Source organism: Vidua chalybeata, chromosome 5 (assembly GCF_026979565.1).
Source record: "Vidua chalybeata isolate OUT-0048 chromosome 5, bVidCha1 merged haplotype, whole genome shotgun sequence".
Lineage (NCBI taxonomy): Eukaryota > Metazoa > Chordata > Aves > Passeriformes > Viduidae > Vidua > Vidua chalybeata.
In genome coordinates this window covers 33,305,447-33,330,533 of record NC_071534.1, presented here as the reverse complement: position 1 = coordinate 33,330,533, position 25,087 = coordinate 33,305,447, and the positions used below count along the sequence as shown (strand labels likewise).

Below are 25,087 nucleotides of genomic sequence, written 5' to 3'. Positions count from 1 at the left end.
TCAGGTAACAGATCTAAACTGTGAAGAACCACATAGCTAAATTGTTTTCATACTTGTTTTATTCTTTATTTAATGAATATATTAAGGCAGAATTAGTGCTTCTAAAGAAGCATAGAAAGATAAATTTTTGCTTTTTACTTTGTTGAAGTAAAGTTTTTAATTGCTATCATACTCCTTTTTATTACGTACTTTTTACTGATTTAACTTTCAATAATGTGCAATTTTTTTGCAAATGTGTTCATTTAATCACTGAACCATTTATATAACTTTTTAAACAGGTTGCCAAAACATGGAAGACAGGTTGATGATCTTGGTGAAGACACAGATGACTAAATTTTTCCTAGGTAGACTCCAAAACCTCTTAAATTCTAATGATCATTACAACAGCACACAGCAATAATAGGAGAGATCCAGGTAACAAAATGATTTCTCAATGCAGATAAAATTTTGTAATATTATTTCTGAGAAATGTCTGTTCTACTGATATTTTTATGTTTATGACATCCAGCTTAAAATATCTATGACAAAACATGTCCACAGACAGCTTTCCAACTACCTCCATACTATCTAATCTCTAACATTAAATTCCTAATGGTTTCCATGCTATGGTCTTTGTTTTGGAAAGTAAAAGGTAATATTCTTGTGGATGGCATCATAGCTGCTGAAAATAAATCAAAATACCCGCCCCTCCCTCTCCCATGCCCCAAGACAGATTAACAGAAAATAAATGTGGATAAATATCATTAATCTATTTAGGATTGTTGTATCCAAAGCTGGACAATCAACCTAAATAAACACTGAAGTCCAAGTTGTACCTTCTAAAATATGATCAAATACATCTATGATCAAATACATCACATTTTTGTCCTTATCAGCTTCTGCTTGTGGATCTCAAATGATTATATTCCATTACTACAATCACAAACATTATTTTCCTATTTAGAACATTTGATCTGGACCACAGTAGCATCTTCAATGTGACTCTAAACAAGAGTAAAATTTCAAGTCCCTCAATAGTTGAGTCCAAATAAAATCTAAATTTGGTTCTCTGCTTTCTTTCCCAAGCTCATTCACTAGAACTGAAAAGTTTTTTTTTTTTTTCCTTGATTGAGAAAAATGAAGCAATCATTGTCAGTTTAAGAACAAAATATAGAGTATTACTTTTCTAGTTGGACCTTTCTAACTTTTGTAGCTTAAGTCCATGAAAACACCACCTAATCTAAAAATATTGACATCAAAACCTTAAAGAATTTCCATTGGTTTTGAGTCCATCTTCCAAATGTCAAAGGTACTTCAGAACAAATGGCACAGTTTCAAAAGCCCTACTCTATCATAATAATTATGAACATAACATTACACAACTTCTGCCTTGCTGCCTCAACTAATAAATAATTTCCATGTTCCTAAAGCCCAGATTTTTTGATTTTAAAATTTTGGTAAATACCTCCAACTATACTACCCACATAGATTCCCTCTAAATTAGCAGATTTTGTGTCCATTATCTACAGACACCATTGAATCATGTTTTTTAAAATGAAGTAAGGATTCAGCAATTCAGACTCAAAATTTTAACAGGTCTCCATTTCCATAAATGGCCAAATCTATGTATCATGACTATATACTTAATAGCCTGAATCCAGGTGTTAAGGGAATATTGATTTCAAATACTAAAATACTGCATAGAACAGAAGATGAATTCATAGGCCAGTACTGATCTGAAGAAGTCTCTCATCAGACACAAAATGAGGCAGGAAAAGCACTGCTTTACATGTTTACTTTGGGTATATTGCAAATTAATTAATTTAAAATTATTTGAGAGGTGTGAGATCAGAATCCATTTCTAAACATACAAAATCCTAAATGACCAGGTACCTCTGCTGCTGAAACTTGTTTGAGTAGCCATTTTTTACCTCATTACAGTTTCAGTCTTCAGGCAGTTAAGTGTTCTAGGAATACTTAATATACTTCTCTACATAGTGATAAGACAAAGCAGGATGCCCTTAAACTGAAGGAGGGAAGGTTTAGCTTAGATCTTAGGAAGAAATTCTTTACTTCTTATAAGGTGTTGCATCCCGGGTTTGGGTTCAGATTAGGGGTTCTGATAAATGTTAGTTAGCTGGTTCTCTGTACTCCTGTGTACTCCCATGTTCCCCCAGTGGTGGTCTGCTCCGGGTCACTTACCATTGGAGCATCACCATGCCAGTCTTGTGGTCACCCCCCTGTCCACTCCTGAGAGTTCTGTGGCTGTTACCCTGTCCCTGCATTCCCTATTCGTCCTGGAACCCTGTACACACCCCTGTCACGTCCCCATTGGTTGCTGCAGTCTACGTCACTCCCCCGTTTTCTGTCCCCATTGGGTGAGGGGGGCTTCCACCCCTGTCAGCCTGCCCCCTATAAAATCCCATGCGCCCCAGTCCCAGCGCCATTTTGTCCATGCGGCACTAGGGAGAGGCCGCAGTTCTCCAGTGTAGTTCCACATGACAATAAAAGCTCTCCAGCCAACCGCACGGACAGACTGGACATTCCTTTGCCTCTTTGTCTCGCCCTAGCGCTGGCCACAGAGCACAGCCAGCCCCACCACCAGTGCACTGAACGCGACAGCGCCCGGGACATGCGGCAGCCCTGGTCCCACCAAGAAACAGCGCCCTAGCCGGGCACTCCAGAGCTGCCCGGGACCGGGGAAAACAAAGCAACGCCGCAATAAGGTTCTGGTGCCTCATCACTTTATGAACAGGTTGCTCAGAGAGACTGTGGACTCTCCATCCCTGGAGGTGTTCAAGGCCAGGTTGGATGAGGCTCTGAGCAACCTGGTGTAGTAGAAGGCATTCATTCCTGCCTGTGGCAAGGGAGTTGAACTACATGATCTTTAAGGTTCCTTCCAACTCAAACCTTTCTATGATTCTGAGATTCTATAAAAGTAATGAAGTTATTTTAAGCTTTTGAAAAGCTCTTTTTCATAAACTTTTCCTACCTTAAACCACTGAATTTGTTTATGTCATCCAACATTGAAACAAATTTCAGTAGAGTTCAGTATCATGGTCAAATGAACTGCACAGGACTGTATACACACCATTTGAGAGAGAAAGAACACAAGATGCTCCTCAGGTTATCATAAATAGCACATTCTGATTTCATGAACAAAACTCATAGATCCACACAAAGTCTTTTGAAACAGTAGATAAAAAGGAATCTCCATAAAGATTACTTTAGTTTTGAAATGCTTTAGTTTTTCCATTTAGCAATGCAGGTTCTGAGCTTTACAACCAGGTATGTTTAAAAGGGCAAGTACAGAATTTAGGCTTTATTTTCACAATAGCTAGGAGTTAATGTACCTATGGAACATACAGCATTGTAATCAACATTAGCCATACTTCAAGGGAACAAAATAAAAGAAAAAATTATTTTCAGACTGAAAAAATAAGTTTGAGAGGCAGGGAATGAAATCATTAGACCTAACAATGCACTTTGGGCTCACTTTGGGGGAAGAAAACAACTTTTTTTTTTTTTTTTTTTAAACTTAGCAGTTTGTCCTCTCCCCCATTCAACAATGTAAACCAAAAAGAATCAGTCAAATTTTCAAGTAGGGCTTTTTTAGCACAAATTTAACTTCTAAACTAAAGACTGACAACCTCTCAGATAAGTTTATTTTCTGTTTGCCTGGAATTTCAGTGTATTTTATTGCTATTTAAGGGTGAGCTTTCTAGCAATTTTACATAATTGAGTCCTTTAATACCTGTCCTGACATATAAAGAAAAATACTTCTTTATTAAAATAAGAAATTATGGGAGTTATGAGTAATACATATTTTCAACATATTTACAAAATGGATTCTCCCTTTTTGAGACTGCTGAACTTTTATTAATTTATTGCTGTTTAGCTTTCATTGTTATGGAGAAATACTAATTACAGTGAAATCATCCTCATGAGGGAGCCTTGGAGATCAGACAATAGTAGAAAGTCAAACAGTAATGAAAATAAATCTTGTATGTTTGTGGGTAGGTAGCACACCGAGCCCCAGCCCTCAGTTACACATCTTTTACACTTTAAGTCTGTACCTCCTATGCTTCAAATTCTTTCAAAGAAAGCTAAAACCTCTTGCTTCTACAGCTTCTGGCACATCTTGATTATTTTATTCTTACAATCTTGATTTGGCACTGCTCTCTGCAATCCTGCTTGTGTGGTGGAGTGTGGAGTTGTGTTTTTAGGTTCCACTGTATGTCTGTTCAACATGGTTTATCCCTCTGTACCCCCCCTCCCCCGCCCCCCTTGTGCCTTTTTGGTTCATCCCAGGTTTTCCCATCAGCACCTGTGTGTCCATCAATCCCAAAAACCCTGACTCATGCCCTTGACCCCTCCCAGGTGATTTGTCCATCCTTCCCCTTTGTCTGGAGGCTCCTGCCGGGGTTGCTGGGTGACTGGACAATGGCCTGGGGTCCCTCCCCTCCTCCCTGCTAAGTGGATACCTCGGGTGTCCTTCCCTCGGAGGGCCACTCCCATGTCTTCTCCCATTGGCTGATCGGGTTTCCCTGCCCACCCTATATCACGGCCTCTTCGAGGCTCAGAGCTGACTCTCTCCTGGGACCTTTTCGAGTGGTGTTGGGCTCTGGGGCTCTCCTCAGAGTCACAATAAATCTTGGACCTATCCCGAGAAGAGTGTCGCCTCCTTCCTTGCCAGTGGGATCAGCAGTGTCCTTGGACCCACGAAGGCACTCTCTAAAGCCCTGCTGGGTTCAGCAGAGAGTGCCTCTTGCTGCCCTATCACCCCGTGGAGCTAGCCGGGGCTACCAAGAGATCTGCTCTTGTGAGGTGGGGATGAGACATGGCAGTGGAGAGCACTTTCAGACCCTGCTTTCACGTCACTCAAGCGCACATAATGAATGACAACATGCAAAAATGACTGCAAATGCTCTGAGTCTGCGGCAGATTGCTAATTTTAAACAGAAAACCTGACAATATTAACCCCATAGTCCTTTACTTATGATGGTCTGTGCTTGTGACGACTATTGACAAGGTGCTAGCTATCAGTGATTTATCAACACACCCATGGAAGTCACTTGTGTTGGTGGCAAGGGTGCTGTGGTCCAGGGGTACTGTACAGCTGTGGGACTCAGCTGGCTGCAGCAGGGCATTGACCGACTGCAGGACCTCCTGCTGCCCGTCTGCACCATCACTGAGCCCTGGCTCCGTCTGGACTCGAAACATCCGGGTCAGCAGGCATCTTTGTACTTTAAAAGCAGTAATACACTAACATATGCTTCATTATCAATTCTGGACCAAATTGTTACTGTGTAAATACCTGTCTTGTGCTATTACAAGTACTCCAGAGCACATACCATTTATTTCTGTAGCAGCACTTGGAAAACAGAACAGGAGCAATTTAAAGCAATGGTGCAGGTGCTATTGTGAGGAAGAATACCTGTCAAGATTTTTCACGGATTACCAGGTGCATTTCACCATGTTTTCTTCAGAAACCCTTATTGAAGTAGACAAAAATGTACTATTTTTAATTTGTCACAAAATTTGCATGAAATACAATGCAGTGAAAGAACTCTTTTACAGAGACTAGCACAATAGGAAAACAGTAACAAATACCAATTACATGGTGGAATTATATTGTGTATTTTGACACCTGCTGACTAATTGTCGGAAGCCAAGGTGTCCCTCAGACACTCTTGGATGTTCCGGGTCCAGGGCAGAAGCCTCTGAGACCCTGGCAGGCAGCCAGAAACCCCTGTGGTTTTGAGTTTGACCCATGGAACAATTTACCAACTTTGCAGGAAGAACAAGAAATCACAAAAGTTTAGATATTATAATAGAAGTAATCACAAAGTAAAAGGTAGGATTTTTGAGTGCTGTACAGAGGGGTTTTAGGCCTTGTACAGAGGGGTCTGAGTTTTATACATGGGAGTCAGAGGTTCTAAGATGGAGGGATTTGGGCGTGCCCTGTCCTCCTTCTTTCTCCTTCCTATTCCCCATGTTCTTGGTGATGTTGGCACTCACAGATTGGTTTAGAGTAGAAAGCCACTGTTCAATATAGGTAATAGGCATTGGGGAAAGACTATAAACATTTAATATGTAATGTGTGATATAAAAGATGGCCCCAGCCCCTTGGGCAGGGGAGACGAGGAGAGACGAAGGGAGACGAAGACGGAGGGAGATGGAGAGAGACGCAGAGGGAGAAGGAGTCAGGGAGAATGTCAGGAAGTCTGTGTGCCTTGAGATAACATGCAGTAAACTGCCTTGAGACCAGACGACTGAAGACTACTGAGTCTTTCTTTGAAGGCACAGGTTGGAGGAGAGACTTTACCACCACCCGGAGTCACCCCAATCTGGGGGAGATTCCGGCAACTAATTTCTCTTACTTTTCTTTTATTTCTTACCAGGCTCGACAAAATAGTAGCAAAACCATTATTCTTTCATTATTACTCTAATTAAGACTAGTATTCAAAATCCCCAGAGTTCATTGGTAGGGTCTGATTTCCAGCTTGTCAGAGCTGAGGATGGATTTGGCAGAGATACTATAATGTTAATTCTTTTCAACAATATACAAGTTATTGGAACATGTATATGTAGTGTGCATGTACATATTTAATATTTATGTTAATATAGACACAGATATTTGTACCTCTAAGACTTTATACAGTTGCTCTTAGTACATAAAGCATTTAATTGAAAAGTATCCCTGTTTAATGTATATAATTTGGTTTGAAAAATACTGCTTAGATTGAAAAAGAGTGTTTAGCTATTTGCAATGCAAATCTGTTTTCCTCTTTTGGTTACACCAATATATGTCCCTATGAGTAAAAACACTCTTCCCTAAATGATATTTTGTAGTCTTTGTCTGCATATTGTCACCTAGAGATTTGAGATTGTTTAGGTTTATTTTGACTGGATGTGTCTGTTATGAAAACCACTATGCTGCATGTATATCCAGTTTTATCACATTTTCCTATGCAGTGTATCTGTATTAAAATCACCATCTCTGCTACTGATTGTAGAAAACATGAAAATGTACAACAGATAGATAGGTTATGAGAAATATCCAGAAAGGAAATGAACCTTATCCTAGAACTACAATTAAACAATATCAAAGCCATGATCTGCATGTACAAACTGAAGGAATCCCAACTTAAGTTTCATTCCCACTCTGTTGAAATTGAATCTCAGTAGAGTGAGTAACAGTCTGTATTTCAAGTATTAAAACTAAATATACCCATTGAATTTTAGTCAAGATCTCAATGCTTTTCAATACATTCTTACTGGTAGTAATTTTCCCCCCAGGTTTTTCCATTGAAGATCCAGGATATGGGCTTCTCTGATATAAATTGTATCTATTTTTTAATTACAAAGGACATTTCTAGTACGTGGAACGTCTAAAATATTGTTTTTATCCTAGGATTATTGCAGAATGTGACAGCCTTTTCTAATGCAGTGGAAGATACGTATGGTTTCTTTTTTTTTTTTCCTTTTTTTTGTATGTAACCATATACTCTACATGATTAAAGGTGTTCAAACCACACTCTCTAGGTGCCAAGTTAAGCAAACAGGTTCATTTTCTATAGATTGAACCAAGTCAAATACTTTATAGCTCCTCTTATAATAACTTCTCCTATACACTGATGGTCCACAATAGTATTAATGAAGATGATTATTTACCAATGTTGAAATTTCCTAATCAAACTCAAAATATTTTTTACATTTTTGAATTCCAAGTAAAATTATTTCTATATTTATTTCTTTTACAGGCATATGTTGGCTCATTGTTTGTAAGTCTTGCTAGTTAATTGAGTTATGAATTTGTCGAAAACTCTTAGAGCTGCGTGCACATGGTAGGGTTGAGATGATCCAATAGGAAAACACAAATGATACATTTTCTGGTTCATATATTAACGGGAATATTGATTAATAAATATAAACCTAGCGAAGCTTAAAGTTGATTTTATTTATTGACCCATGTCTTCAATTTAAATATTTTACAGAAATTCAGCATGTAAGGCCTATCCATACATTAAAAATTATTATGGAGAGTAATAAGCATAAAAGATACTATGATCTTGTTGTACTATTTAAAATCTGATTTGAGAGTTAGTAGATGATCTTAACAAATCATCTAATATTTTAAAAATTTACAGAAAATTGAGTAATCATTCTGAAGAAGCTGAGCAAATTTTAAAACAATACATTATTCCAGCAGATTAAAAGCAAAGGATAATGGGTATGTGTTTTGCGTTTTCATCAAGATGGATCTGCAAAAAGATAATTCACAGCAAAGAATCATTTTGTCTTGCAAAGACAATATATTATATTGTCTGTATTGCAAGTCTAATTCTTGCAATGAAGCTATCTTCATCTGCTTGAATGCTTCATTTGACAAATGTCAAATGACCCCAAAGCTGACACAGACAGAAAGATAATCAGCTATGTTCTGAAACCTGAATTCATATCTACAGTGCAGGATAAAATAGCATCCATTTCAAAGTTTATGATTCCTAAAATAACAGATCAAAGAGAAATTATATATTCTTTCTGATATCTCCTGAAAGGCACTCTGTGAATACTGTGAGCAAATTAAACATTAGACATTAAAATTTTCATAGATATACTTCGAATGTGTAATAGTGATCCCTACAATGCATGCCAGCTAAGCACACCTTTACCCATGCACTACATTTTTTACTTTAGGAATTTGATATGTTGAAAGTAAGGCATTTGCTAACTAGACCTTATGAAATCAGGTCTGCTGAGAGTTGCATTCCATTGATTTGTTAAGATCCCTAAACACATTGCCAAACAGATGACATTAAATCCAAACTGAAATTATCCTGGTGTCTAATCTCATGCTGACTATGAACAATCCTAAACCAACCATATACAAGTAACCTTCCAATTTCATTAATCTCCTGGAGTTTTCAGGTGTATTGGCAAATGATTGTGAAATATGCTCAACCACACATCTGGCTTGTGTGATCCCTGGGTTCTCTCAGTTTGTATTTCTTTGGCTGCCATGCCATTTCCTCTTTCTGCCTTTTTTTCTGCTTTGGGTGAGGAATGTGTGATAAATTAAAAATCCACAAAATCTGCAAACTCAGAGCTTTTCTATTTTATGATTCCGTGGAATAAAGTAGAGGAGATCTATTTATCAATGTCTGAGGCATCTTCTTCAACTTCACAGAGCTTTATCATATATCAATATATTTGTTTGCTGTTGTGCAGAAATGTCAGGCATGCTCTGTGATCCCTCTTTCCTGATTAATATAAAACACTGTACAGACCCCCAAAATAACTCAAATAATTCAACCTCATGAGATCCAGAAAACTCTCCATACATGCAGATTTATTGCAGAGTGGTTGCATTATTTGGTGATGAATACTGTGTCCTCCGGTTATTTAGCTGCAGGACCTCATGGAGAGCACACTCACCTCCTTCCTGCCTGCAGTCCCAGCCTCTCCTCCATTAGGAAACCAGGCGTGGAGCTGGGGTGAGGGGACATGTACCCAGTATTTAACTCCCAAGCATGGGTTACAGCATAATGAGTGTGATAGGATTCAGACAGTGTACCAGGATTTGTGGAGGGTCTCAGAACAACAATTGTGTGACAGAATGTGCACCTGAACAGATGCCACTACAGCCATAAGCTGTCAAAATTCAAGTTATGCAATTTAGCCAAGCCCATCTATCAATACTGATGAACCCAGTAACTACTGGATTGCATCCTACTTTTTCTGCTGTAGAAACAACTAACCAGTCATCCCAGCTGAACTAATCTCTATGCTTTAGGAGCAAGAATATTCAGAGTATCAGATGAGCCTATGAGACACTTTACAGAGCTCCTGTGGTAGTAAAAAGAGTAACTGTTGCTTGCCACATCTATTGCACTGTGCACCTGGGCTTTACAGTAATGCTGTCCAGTCAGCAGCAGTATTAGCCACGGACACCATGAGACAAATTTATACTGTTAAGTGCTACAGAGCAGGAAACATGTTTCAGTATTCTTTTTCTCACAAAATGGCATCGTGCTCCTTTACTGGAGCTCTGTTTGGAGCATAGCAATGCAAATAATCATAGTAAAAATGTGCAATACAAGCACTTCAGTATCAAAGTCAAAATGGAATATACTGCTACTAAATAAATGACTATATATTTATATTTCTGCAAAAATCTAAATTGCAATTAAGATTTAGCGAGTTTTTAATACATAGAAAAATACAATCTCCTCAAAGGCAAAAGTCAGAAGACTTAGGCCACAAGAATTTAAAAAATGAGAATATAAAATTTAACCAGAAGAATAGTATGAGTAGTTGTAATAGAATTTGTAGTTAGATTTCTTATTTTTACATTACAAAACACAGACACATGAAAGAATATACTGGAATAGTTTTATACTCATTTTGATAAAGATGGTAAATTTATGGAAAGTTTGTGCTTCAAGGTCTAAAGGAAATGGGGAATTTTTAATCTCCAGTCATCATTTATTCAATAAAACAAGGCATTAAATCACCCAAGTTTCTAATCATGGGGGACCAAGGTTTCATTAAATCAAATATTTCTGTCAGACATAAAAATGAAATATATTTGAAGAGATTTGCAAAAACTATTTCAAACATTGATCTCACTGCTCTTTTAATGTATATTTAAAGAATTGCTTCATAGTTGCACAGCAGGTTTGGGAGAAGAGTAAAGAATGAGGAAGTAGCAAGTCACAGTTTGACATTCCTTTTTTACCTTTTGCCATTATTTTACTAAACCTAAATTTTTCTTTTCCTTTAATGCAAATAACAGCTTACAATAGTTTAAGAGCAAAGTATGCACACTCGTATTGATACATAGGGATGTGTCATAGCAAAAAACTGAGATGCTGCAAACAATCTCAAGGTATTTTTAAAATAAGCAGAACAAAACTCTGCTCTTCATAAATCTGTGACACTGGAATTTACTCTAGTCACACTCTAATTTTATACTTTATATAAAAAGTCCCACAAAGAATTTTACAAGTAAATAAAATGATGAAGAACTAATTAGCCATGACACAAAGTTCTGAGGAAAAAAAATCAAAGTTGCAATGGAAATCCTTAGAAGCCAGAATCTTTCATCTCAGTGCAAGGGTCTGAATCCTTCCTTAACAGCAGTAAAACTCTGAAGCAGCTGAATAGGGATCTTAGAACATTTAGAAAATATAACCAGAAATAACAATTGTCTTTATGATATAACATTCTAAAGACAATAAAAATATATAGAAAGAAATATACATGAGCTAGCAAACATACAGTATGAAACATTTTATTAAAACTATTAATCACACTGTCTTTGTGAAGGAATAAAAACCTTCAGTCTTCAGCTACATATTTCCTTAAGTGCTCCATGAACACGTGAGCACAGACACAAACCCTTTCTCACAAACTTGTATCTTCTAAAGAACACATAGGAGGCATTCAACTTAGACAAAATGACAATGCAAAATGAGATTTTTTGGTATTTTAGGACTTGTTACAGGTGGCCACATGCTAAATGGAGAGGAAAGAGAATGCAGCATTTCAGGATGTCTTTTGAAAACACCCTAAGACATTGGAGCAGCAACACATTTCTGCTCTGCAAAACTGTTTGTGAAGAAGACCAAAGCTGGTGAACTGTATTTAATTTATAATTTCTGCATTGTACACACTACACTGTGGTAAACACATAAATAGGCTTAATTCACTAAGATTTTTTATAAAAATACTAATATCTGCAAAATCATTATCTGCTGTCATGATAGAATTTTTATGTTCTTTTAGTAGCCAAAATCTGAAGATTTTTCTCTGCAGTAGAAGTTTATGGAAGTTGTACCAAGAAACCACTCTTGCAAATGCAGTAGTGAGCTCCACCTCAAATATGTCAATAGAAATTATTGTTCTTCAGTTGCTATCTGGAAAATGCATTGAAATTTTAGACCTATTCTGCTCTATTTTAGTGAAACATGAAATTAGTGAAAAAGGGTTATGGCAATGCCATAATCAATCCTGCTGCTCTCAATATTCACAAAGGATTTTAGTGTTTTTTTTTTTTCCTCTGAGAACTCAGAATTAATTGAGGACATAAAATGGAATAGTTATGGCAACTTAGCTGACTATTTCTTATGCTTAGTTCTTTTTCACTTTGTAAAAAAATTGGGCAATGAAGGCTGTAGTACTGCTGTATTAATTTTCAACCTCTTCAATTGCCATGCTACACATACTAATCAAAATGTGTAGAGAAATAAATTAATGCTGTAAAGCATGTAGTATAAGAAATAATCACCAAAAAAATCATCATTTTGCATAATTGCCACATTTAAAACTTGAGGGCAACAATAACTTTCTGCAGAGGTAACATTAATGAGATGGCTAAGGTTAAAGGCAGATTAAAAAGTAATTATATATGGCATTGAAAATTACATTTCAAATCAAGATATTTTTAATTATGTGCAACTTTGCAGAAAAAATATATTTTGCTACATTTACATAGGCATTTAAATTAAAATTCAGACCACAAAGAATATCTCTTCAGAGTCAGACATCTGCAAATCTATAGCTTATAAAGAAATAAATAAAAAAAAAATGTAGAAGAGAGTTCAGAAAGCAGTAGCTTGTGGTGGCACCATTCTAAGAAAATATGGTGAAAGAAAGTACTATAGAGGAAGGGTGTTACAGATTCTTTGCAAAAAAATGTATGTCTCAAATCACCAGAAACAGATATAAGTCATCTGCCTGGCCTTCAGGAAAAAAAAAAAAGGTCCCTGAATTCCACCCAATTACATCCAAAGTTTTGATGGCAATAATTTCTAAATTCTGGATTGATGAAATTTTGTGTAAATCATATATTCAAGAAATGCACATCTATTTTTTCCCAGTAAACGATTCCTTTTACAACACTTTTACTCCAAAAATCACTTTGAATTGTATTTACACAGAAAGCCTAAAGCCACCAAGGAACCTCTGTAAAAAAATGCCTTAACCTAACTGGAAATGAAAAATCTAGGCATAGAAATATGTTTTCATATGCAGCCATGGGTAAAAGGACATGCCACATTTAGCTAAGACTTCACTTTGAAATACATATACATATTAACTAGTACAGATCATTTCATTAGCAGTAGTGATATCACAATCATGTCTCCAGCACCTCTCATGGTCAGAGCCAAAACTGTCCTTGACTGTAACAATTTTACTGCATTTTTTACTGTGTTCTTGATTTGCCCTGAGTAGCAGAAGATTAGCAATTACCACGGTATTTGGAAGCTCTTTCCTGATTAAGTGTATACATTTTATGCTGTCTCTGGTATGGAACATAAAGAATCAGAAATTTCAAACCATCTTCTCTTTTCAGTAACGTAAATAATTTATGAATGCTTTCATAAATGCTGTAAAATTAGCATAAGGGTACTCTAATGAATAAACTAACCCATTGTCAGGAAGAAACCCATGGATAATGTATGCAGTTATATGAAGCAGTAAGCTATGATCCAAAAGACCTGCAAGATCTCTGAGAGCTCCAGGAGTGAAATTTAGCTTCAAACTCAAGCAAACTTTTGCAGAAGCAATTGTAACAATGAGGCTTTAAAATGAAGCCTGAGTGTTTTAAAATTTTATCTATGTGTCAGTTAAAGGCAATATAATGTTATTTGGCATTTGGAAATAGCATTGGCAATTGGAACAAATGCTGAGGAAAAGCATATGGTAGTACAGTGATATATACAGTCAAATCAGTAGTTTCTGCAATTTCATATTCTGCAGTCCCAATGTTTTCTGGGTTCCTAAAGTTCCATCTATTCCTTTGAGGTAATAAATGTAAATAAGGCTATATTTTTCATGCCACAGTTTCTACTAATGAGGAAAAATGGAAAAGCCAGCATTTTAACTGGAAACAAAATAGGGTTTTGGAATGCCACTTATCATATGATTCTTATTAACACAGGGAGATGTTGCAAGGGATGGCTAATGGTTTAAAACGAACAGGAGAAAATTTATGGGCAAATTAAGCACAGCCATTAAAAAAATAATTCCAGTATTGTATTAATTATGTATAATGCTTGATTTAAAAAAAATCTTGGAAAAAAGCTTTCAAGGTTTTTTGGTTTGGTTTGGTTTTATTTTTTTTTTAACTATTTGTTGAAGGCTCTGGGAAACAGGGAGATCTGTTAATGGAAATTGCAACAGTTGTCATTTATCATTGCACATGCTGCAGAAAATGGATTTAAAAGTGCCACTATGGGTCATGGTCTATTATCTATGTACTCTTGAGCTGTGGAAGCTGCTAGCTCTTGGGTTCCTGGGAACATATGGCACTAATGGCTAACCTTGGTGTGCTGTTTGCATGTGTGTAGTTTAGCATACTTTTAACAAAGACTCACATTTGTAACAGTAATAGGAGTATCTCTAAAGCAGTAGAACAAAAGTAATCTTGTCAGTATCTTCAACATTGAAGTAAATTCCCATTAAGATCATGAATGACAAAACTGTGAAGATAAATTCACTTCTCTTGCCAATGAGACTCATTCTTCTCAAATTGTTTTGTAAAAAGGAACCTAGTTAGCAGATTGTTGTTCAACTTTGCAAATATTCATACACTCACTGAAAAACTTCACATTTCCCTTGAAAAATATTCATAGAATAATATAACACAATTATACCACTAAGCTTTGTTATTGGATGTCCCACTTGCAGCTTGTCTAATTGCTAACAGCAAATTATAACTCTCAGCAATAAAATTATTTGGAGAGACCATAGGTTATACGGAAGGAGAACCAGGAAAATTTTAAAAGCACCTAAGGGGCAGGCAAATGTAGCTATGTTTTACAGTCATTTTAATTAAAAACAGAAGTGAAATTTCTCAAAAAAATTGTCAACAGTATCTTCTATTCATCTTGTCTACAACAGATAATGAACAGGATATTTCTTAGTTATTAACAGTCAAGTAATGGCTTTGAGTGTAAGCAGAAAGGAAAAAAAATGCAGGATGAATATGTAATTTTATTACTGCAGTTATCTTGCACCTGTCTGCACAAAAACTCACTAACAGCAATTCAGTTTGGTACAATGTACAATAGCCCCCTCCACAATCACTAATCAGCTGCAGCAAAATAAAATATATAGTCAAATAACCTTTTCCCCTAGGAAAACATTTATTTAAAGAATTTTTAATCCACTTTTTAATAAGATATAAGCTTTAATAAAATAGAAACTCATAAGACGAAACCCCTTCTCTATTGCCCTTGTGTACCTACATGTAAACATTAGCTACACAAACTACACAAGCTGAGTTCCCCCAACAGGTCGAAATGCCCACCCCAATTGCTCTGGAGTTTAGAGTTCAAGGTGCGTTAAAATTGCCTATCCAATATTAAGTGCTTTGCAAGACTCTGTTAGCAAGTAGAGCTGAAATCAGCTTTGCCAGTTACAGACTATTTCACTCCCTTTGTTATGTATGTAATATGCCACAAAGACTGTTAAATGAGGGCTTAGTTACTGCCTAATGATGGAAAACAGCAGTTGTTCTCTCCTAGTTTGGGGGCTATTTAATATAAGAACATTTTCAATAAGTACTCAGGAGTGTCTGCAGTTTCTCACTGTTGCTGTGTCAGAGCCACAGCCACAAGCTTTAAAAAGAGGTAGTATCTTTACATATACATTTCTGCTACTTTTTATCTGCTACTTCTCATAGACCTAAACATAATTTTTAAAGTAATTTAATAATTTACTGTCATCATTTTTTATTTAGATATAATCCTGAATATAATACACTCTTTGAATAAGTATGAGAAAATGGATATGAAAGAAAATACTAATTCTCATGGGAGAACAGACATCAAGACAGGACTACAGAAATTACTGAAAACTATATATTCAATTCCCCTAGAAACTCAGCCCACTTATTTTCATATATAGTACAATAAATTTTTAGTGTTTTATTGCCTGTGTATTCACTGTGGATTTTAGCATAAAACTAGACTTAAATACTGCAGTGCTCTAATTAATTTTGACTTACTCAAATAACTAATTGTGTAAAAATTATCTGAACTCTTTTTCAAATGCATAACTGTTTGAAAATAATCCGTTTGTTCTCTTCCACATCTCTTCTTATTTCTCTCTTTTTTTTTCATTATTATTTAATTGAAATTCAGCTTTAACAGTCCCTCAAAGGAAACTGGAATAACAATATTCAGATTGTGTTAATGGTCACGTTATGCTTGATTGATTCAGTGTCCTTCTAAATGTCTTCAGTGTCATGTAGACACAATCATTGTTCAACATTTCTAAGGATTTGGGGCAAGAAAAGCTATGGAAGCCCTATTTTAATTTAAGTTCATTGTGCATGCTTTTTTTCCTTACTGTCAAAAAGTTTTCACTAAATTTTTAAAATTCCAAATAGCAAGGCAATTCTCTAAAGACTTGGTCCTATGCCCAGTGTAGTGAACTTGGATTTAATTGGATGATGAGCAGGAGGGATTGGAGAAGTGCAATGCATCTCAGTTGGCTTGACTGACTAAAATGACTGCTTGCTATTTAATAAATGCTAGTGCAAATAACAGAATACACAACATAGTGTAACTATGTTATTTTTAACACAACCTTTCTGGATCCTTCTGAAAGAAGAATCTTATTTTTTAATAGATAAAGATATTAAAGATATTTTTAAATAGATAAGATAAAGTGTAGTTATTTCAGAGAGCCAAGGGATGAATAAAAATATTATATTAATAGGTTTATTGTTTATCATACTTATAAAAAAGAAGTACTAATATCTTAATTGAAGATCCTGCTTTCAAGAAGTAACTTTAAGAAACTACCATTTCCAGTATAAATTAGTTAAAAATCCTTTAGGAGCCTCTACTTTATTACACATTATTCTGAATTATGGCTATTCCACTTTTCAAGAACTGCTTGATACTATTTGAATTTTTCTGTGGCTTCTTTCAGTTTCCATCTGAACCCTGAATAAAATGATACCACAAAATGGCCTTAACCCAAAATAGTTTTAATTTAACTTGCTTATCTGGCTTATTTTTAACAGTGTTTAAAGCACATGTCAGGTGGGTTCAGAACACGAGGGAAATGGTAAAGTCACCAGCTGACTTCATTTTTTACATTATCTGGCCTCAAAATCGCCTCTCTAGGGTGCAAACTTTCTTTCTATATATGTGTAGTGTACAGCTGTTCAATACAAACATGTTTTGCTGTTCACCCTTTCAAACAAAAGAGAACAGTCTGCAAACAGGAAAAATCTCTCTTGTCCAAGCTCACCATAGTTATGTGGCACCATAGTACACCATGATACACTGCAGTTAAAAGGGAAGAGACAAACCTACATTTCACAGTAATCCATAATCCTTCCTTCATCAATGTTAACATTTATATAACCAGGATATATGCATGTGTTTTACTTAATTTTATAGTAAAATGAAAATTCAGGTTATGACATATTTGTTGGTTCACTCCTTTTTCAAGTCCAATAAGAAATTTAGGAATCTGTTACGAGCTCTTGGATTTTGGTTTGCTTGCAAAGAAAGAGAAGGAGGAAATAAATTGGTAAACAGAAGGTTGTATTAATCTTACAACGACCTTAAAGAAGCCTCACTGAGGTTACTCAGAATGTAATTTTTCTTTAGATTTTGTTTCATTTTGGTATTGTTTCTTTGTATTGTTGGGTTTTTTTTCCTAACAGTTTTGAAGAAAGTGACAGGGAACACATGGGACAGAGTATTAGAGAAATTTAATCTCAAAAGGGAAGAAAGTGTTTTATGTTACCTCCTGGTTAGCAGCAGCTAGTTCTTCTTCCAGTGCAGAGACTCTTTCTAAAGAAACCCTCAGTCGTTCCCTTACCTAGAAGAAAAATCAAAATATGTGCAGTAACGTAATTTCTATTAGCCTTTAAAGATTATATCATCTGCCATATGCTCTATTGTATGCCCTGCCACTCCATTTGCAGACATCTGTGTTGCACCCTTTCATGAGACATATTGTGTAGTAAACATTTAAACCTAACTACAGGAAAACTTAACCCATTAAAATAGGTGTCAAACTTTAAATGCCACACTGCTGTTCCACAGTCTGCCTGTAATTTTATGGAATACACAGCAAATGAAAATATTTTAAGACCACATTAAGCATAAAAATAAAACTTTCACAAACATATTTTACAAAGGATAAAGAAAAAAACATTTTCAGATATTTTAAGTTCACTCCATGGAAGATAAGTAATCTGTTTATAGTAACTGAATGCAATAAATTCATTGAAAAATAACTTGTAGCATTGTCTTCAGGCCCATATACTAAAGATCTTTTACATCATCATGCATTTGTTTCAGTTTTGCAAAAAGTCATAGACAATGTATACTCTCATAAGCAGAAAATTCCTCTGTGTTTGCACCAGTTTCATAAATAACCTATTCTGCTCCAAGGATGATTATGATCTCAATTATTATTATTTCCAGTATTTTAATTATTGCTAATTATTGATTATTAATACTTAATACTAAATGTGTCTGAAGACACAATCACAGCTGATTTGAGTGCTCTGGCTCAGTGTCAGCTCGTGTAGCTCATGTAACCTAAGCCAGCAATGTAGTGCAGTCTCCCAATACAATCAAAGGCAAATCAGACCTGAAGTGACCCCCAGTGCTGTGTGTGACTCTCTCTCCTGACTGTTTAGGGACACTGTGACTATCCTAATCTTCAGAACTTCATTAGACACCTCACAATAAATGAGTTTATAACCTGGCTAATCAGTCAACACTCAAGGTATACTTCTTTACGTGTTCCAGCTACACCGCAGCAATACTGTTCCAGCTGCTGATGCACAGATGTTTAAGGCTATCAGCAATGTTTGTTGGGTAAGGTAGCATACTCTATTAGACCAAGAGATGTAGCTGAAAAATAAAGCAAAACAAAATCAATCTTTCATTTACAAAGAAACATGACACATTTTCATCCTTAACAAATACATGTTTTCATCCTTGCAACTGAAAGAGTTGCATATGTCCTAATGCTTTCATATTTTTTCCAGTGATAGCTCTTAGTCTAATAAATATCACCTTCCCTTACACACTTTGTTTTCATTTACTACTGATAGAAATGAGATTTTGCAAACAGATCTCTATATCCCAAGAATGGATTAGACTTTAGTAGATGAAAATTAGTTGCAAGACTATAACACAGCACTTTAATTTGACTTTAAACTGACTAAATCTAAAGATGAAATACATATTCAGGAAATGACCATTTAAAAATAAAACTATTCACCCTTTCTAACAAATGCAAATATAGTTTTATGCAGTAGTTTGAGGCTTTTGTTCCTCTTTACATAGTTTATTTAAAACAACTAGTGAGAGGTGTAGAACTGTCTTCAAGAGGGCTAATTTTGACTCCTCTAACCACAATGGGAGCTGGTATATAACAACTTCTTAACAAAAAAACTCAGTTAAGTTAAAAAAAACATGGAAAAATTACAATCATGTTTCTGGCTTCAATCCCTTTGGCTGTAAGCTCTGCCTTGGGACAAGATGATTGAGAGAAAATTCACAAGCAGGCAGCTGTTAAAAGTCAACATGAAATACAATGAGTTGGCAACTTGAATTGAATTTTTTTCTGCAACCTCCATGTATTCAAGCCCAAGTGCTTTATAAAGGAGAATGTAGTTTAAAAGATACATTATTATATGTCTAATACTGACATTCACTTTGAATGGTGCTAGAATTTGCAAACCAAATTACTAGGCCAAATTACTGAGGATGTCACAGCTCTACAAGGAGCTGGAATCAGAAGAATTATCCCTGAACTTTACAACCTGTGTCACTGTAGAAATGAATCCTAGTGGATTTTACACAGCCATTTTAGAGCTTGTAAACACTCCCTCTAAACAACAGACAACTCTGGAGACATAATTTTTACATGGCACTTGAGCAAAACTAGGTAGAGAATTAACGTTTCTATTCTGACTATCAAGCTATTATATTCAAATGTATTTCTTTTTATTCTTGGCCTATTGTCAGAGACAGCACTGAACATTACCAGTGTAAGACAGAGCAACAGATGGAAGTTGTTTCCTTTGTCCTGCCTTGCCTTATCTTATCTTGCCTTCCTCCCATGTACATAATTAATACACTAGCTTTCTTTTAAATAACCTAACCAAAATTGCAGTCTGATGGCTTCTATTTGTTCTCTGAATCTAACAGTTGATAAAGGAACTGAGAACAACTCTGCCTTGGCACAGAAAGTCTTCTTCCCTTTTGTCTGACCAGTGAACAACAAATTCAGATTCACATTTGCCATAGTGACATTGGAAAGGCTGCAACTAATTATTCATTTTCAAACATAAATAACAGCTGTTAAAGTTGAGGGAAATCTTTGATTCTATTAGTAAAAAAATAAAGAGTTACATCAACACTCTGATCTGAAGGAGAAATCTGCTCTGGTTTATAACCCAGAAGCTGTAACATTATTTCTCATTTTACATTTCTTTCTCAGCCATACAAAAATGTATTGCAAAGCATTTTTTATTGGATTCCATCTTCATATTTATGTTTACAGCAAAAAAAATAAATCCCAAGCAGAACCATCCTCATTTCTGAGAGATGCAGGAAAGGTTGTTTTTCCGGGTCACTATCTTGTTAAAGAAAAAGAAACTGGAACAAATGCAAACTATTTTTATGTGGCCATTTTTGTTTGGGTTTTTTTCTTCAAATGATGAATGCCAATTAGTGATTGGCATACTGTTTTCTATTTTCTGGAAGTGACAATAAGTAAGTAACTATAGTTCATAAGAATTATCTTAGTGAGATCATGTGTATCACTTCAAAAGTTACTCTACTTAAATTTCATATGATTCTTCAACATATTTCTATTTTCTATGGCACACGATAGAGCTTTACTAAAAGAGGTTTCACAAAGTAAGACTAATCAGATATCAACTGATCTAACAGAAATGCTATCATAAACATTTTTAAAGGACAAATACCTGGAGAATAGAAGGCTCTAGGGAGAATTTATAGCACCTTCCAGTTTCTAAAGGGGTTTACAAGAGAACTGGAGAGGAACTTTTTACAAGGGCAGGTAGTGACAGGACAAGGTAGAAGGGATTTAACCTGAAAGAGGACAGATTTAAATTAGATATTAGGAAGAAATTTTTTACTCTGAATGTGGTGAGACACTGAAACAGGTTGCCCAGAGGAGCTATGTATGCTCCATCCCTGGAAGTTTTCAAGGCCAGTTTGGATGGGGCCTAGCGCAACATGGTCCAGTGAACAGTGTCCCTAACATGGCAGGCGTTCAAATGAGGTGAGTTTTAATTATTTCTTTATAACCAAAACCATTTTGTGATTTTATGATTGTAGTGAAAAAGACAGCAGAAAAGAGTTGCTCTCTCCATGTTAGAGGGTGTATCCAACATATGCCCAGATGACTGGGTATTCTTCTGGCTTTTAAATGCAACCACATTATCTTTAAATGTAACATAGTCAATGTCATGTTAGCACTGCTGTCAGTGCAAAATATCACCCATCTTTCTCTGTCTCCTAGCAACTGCTTCCCACTTTTTTGCTTGTTGTCAGGTTCTTTCTTCACTCTCTTCAGATCTGCAGTCCATACAGAGCTTTAAAAAACCCACTTGCACACTGGAATTGAATCACTTTTTTTCCATGAACAGTCTATTGAATAAAAGTTCTTCTAGTTACCTGCTAATGAATAAAAGGATAGTGATCATGCTGATACAAATAGGCTAATTTTGCAAGCAATAATATTAAGTATACTTTTCTGCCACTAATCTCAAGAGAACCAGTGGGTTTTTGATTCTTAGCTATGACAGTAACATCTGGTAGCTGCTTTCCACTGTCAAGAACAACTGGACACTTTTCTTACAACACTAATCAAAAACTGTGTTTGGAGAAGTTGCTTCTTTCTTCTTTCTAAATGCACATTTTAAAAGTTGAACCCAAAGTTTAAAGCAAAATAGGAAAAATGTCTGCAGGACAACAAACATGTTCAGATAGATATTAGAAGCCAAACAGAACTATAGAAAGACACAAGTAACATAATATTTTTTCTACCTTTTGTTCTTCCTGAATTGCATATCAGGACTATGTATTTCCTGACTCCTCAATGTCTGTTCTAACCATGAAGTTAACATGAGCTTCTATTTTTCATTTAGCTCTAATGATTTCTAGGGAATATCGTCTTCACTTGCTTTTTTATAAACAATTCCATGTATATTCATATATAATATCACAAAATATTTGGTAGTGCTGTCTTACATTAGTTCCACAACTTTTCATTGCATGAAAAAAAACCCACAACAAAGGTATGAACTACTTAGCAGCAGCAAGAGAAATGTTTGAGATCTGCAGCATTAAGAAGGACAGGGTGAATAACTGAAGGGAGGTTTCTACTCTATAAATACTGCTGCGAATTTCACCTGACTTATACAATAGCAAAGGCTATAAGAAATATTAAGTCAGAATTTCACAATGGACCTAGGCCAAATCACTCCTAAGTTCTAGTGTTTAAAACTTCACACACTTTCGTTGTCTATGAGATATAACCTAACCTTACACTTAGGTAAAACAGTCACTAAACTTAACTTCTCACACAATGAAAATTTAAAATTGCTAGCAGAACTGCCCATGTGCTTTGGTTTTGTATTTCCAAAAATGTTAGCATAATTAGATATACAAAACTTTTTTGAAAATATGTATAGCTTCTGTCAAAATAAAATAATAATAATAATAATAATAATAATAATAATAATAATAATAATAACAATGCATACAGTTTGTGTGCTATCAATTTCATGTGCTGTGATACAACTTACCCAAGGAGACACAGTAAGATTTTTCTGAGGGACACATATAATGGTAAAAATCTCTAATCTAAATTAACTCTGTCATTATCCCCATACCCTCAAGTGAAAATTCTCACAAAATACATCAAAAGTGCAAAAACAGTCTGTGAAGACTCTTTTTTGGCACTACTAAGATCTTGTACAGATAATGGGGTAAGATTAAAAGCATACTCTTACCACTTCCTACTTGCTAGAAGGTACCTATTGGGTTCAGCCAAACAGGACTGGCTCTCTCTGATGGGAAGCTCATGACAAGCTTTCATTCTCCAGGCCTGTGGCAGTTGGATAATGAGAGGGATCCTGAAGGAGCTATCAGACTCTGAAAAAACTGCAATGACAGCCACATTTTCTCAGAATAATACAGTCACAGCTGTGATCTTTCTGTGGTGACCTATCTTTTGCACAAAAGGTAAAGGCAGAGCCCATACTTCATGTAATAGCTAGAAAGTCAACAGAGTTTGAAATAAGTTAAGGTATCACTCCTGATTCTTTTTATACATAAGCAGGCCTGGCTAGAAATTGATATTTTTTATTTTTTACTTTCCAATCTCTTAGTAGTTTTCATTGCATTTCCTTATAGTAATGAAGATGGTTTTGTAGTTCTTGTACAGTGCACATAGCAATCCTTTCATGATAGTCAAGTTTTGTGGTAGAGCTTGTTACAACACATCAAGATGTTTTAGTGTAGGAAGTGAAAACATGAAAAAAAATTGCATTTAGGAAGAATTTTAAGATTTTCTTCATATTTTTGTAAGTTTAAAGGGCAAAACTTCTCATGAAAATATTTTGTTATGCTTTTCCAAGAATGTAACAACTACATTAATAGTTTCAGTGTGAACATTTTTTTGTGAAGAAAAAATTACAGAGAAATTTGCATTATTCCTTTGCAAAGAATCATGATACATTTCCAGTACACTTTTGACAGTTTCTATTACTCTTTATCCATTAACCTACTTCAGCTTTGTGCACATTTTCTGATGGGGCACTGTTTGTTTTGCTGTGTTTTTTTGCCTCAGTTTTACTGTGAGATTCTGCCTGCAGGTCTCCTCTGAGCACAACAGCAGATTCTGTGCGAGTGAAGCATAACCCACTGCAGCTTTTGTTCTTCGCTCTGGCCTTGGGCAGCTGGGGCGCCCAGCTAGGCTCTGCCTTTTCATGAGACCAGAGCTGCCGTGTGCACAGAGGCTCTAGGGCTGGGTGCTCCGGCGTGGGTTTACCACTTTCATAGCCTTATGCTGAGAGGAAGCAAAGGGACGAGAGAAGGCACCCCTTGCCTGTGTGGCTGAGAACTTCTATTTCCCACGTGGCCACTGTGATGGCTGGAGTGGCGGTTCCCAGGTCCCACGCGAGGACAAAAATGGCGATTGAACATGGGGTTAAATAGGGGGTGGGCAGACAGGGGCAGAAGCCCCCCTTGCCCAATGAGGACAGATGACAGAGGAGTGACGTGGATCACAGCAACCTATGGGAATATAACAGAGGTAGGTACAGCGTTCTGGGACAAATAGGAATACAAAGGTGGGGTGAGTGACACAGAACTTTCAGGAATAAACAGGGGGTGGCTATAAGATGGATATGTAAAAGCTCCTATGGTAGACAACTTGGAGTGAACCATTTTTGAGGGGAAAATGGGGGTACAGACAACTAACATTTATTAAAATCCCTAAGCGAACCAACCCGGCATACAACAACCCACAATACAGGAAGACAAGACATACATAAGTCAAAGGCAGTAGACTGACTCCATCCACGGATGCCAAGAGACTTGTTAATTTTTTCACAATAAGGCCTTTTTCAACTTTGAAAGGAGCACAATTCAGGGAGATTCCTGATGAGTGGAAAACTCATAAATATTTTTTCCTTCTTCATGAAATAGAGGAGTTATCCTGGCAAGATCCAGGAAAAATACAAGCTGGCCAGTGTAGGTAAATTTATAGAGCAAATCTTCCAGGAAGTATTTTCAGACACATAAAGGACAAGATGGTGATTGGGGAGAGCCAGTATGGCCTTATCCAAACCAAATGATACCTGGCCAACCTTACTGCCTTGTGTGATGAGAGGGCTGGCTCCATGGATGAGGGGAGAACAGAGAATGTTTTTTGTCTTTACTGAGGTTTTCTGCAAGATCTTCCTTTTATCTCTAGAGAACTGGTCAGATGTGAATTGGTGAAATAGATTCCATGGTGCACCAGAAATGGACTGGACTGCAAGGTTCAGAGGTTTGTGATCAGTGAGACAAAG

General features: G+C 36.1%; 1 protein-coding gene across 1 annotated transcript in view; it reads right to left on the bottom strand.

Moving 5' to 3' along the window:
* PPFIA2 (PTPRF interacting protein alpha 2) overlaps nucleotides 1-25,087 on the bottom strand; it is a 317,236-nt gene that overhangs the window by 91,314 nt on the left and 200,835 nt on the right. Inside the window, exon 6 of the mRNA XM_053942047.1 lies at nucleotides 17,761-17,835. Coding sequence (XP_053798022.1) covers nucleotides 17,761-17,835 — 75 coding nt within the window. The remainder of the gene's footprint in view (nucleotides 1-17,760; nucleotides 17,836-25,087) is intronic.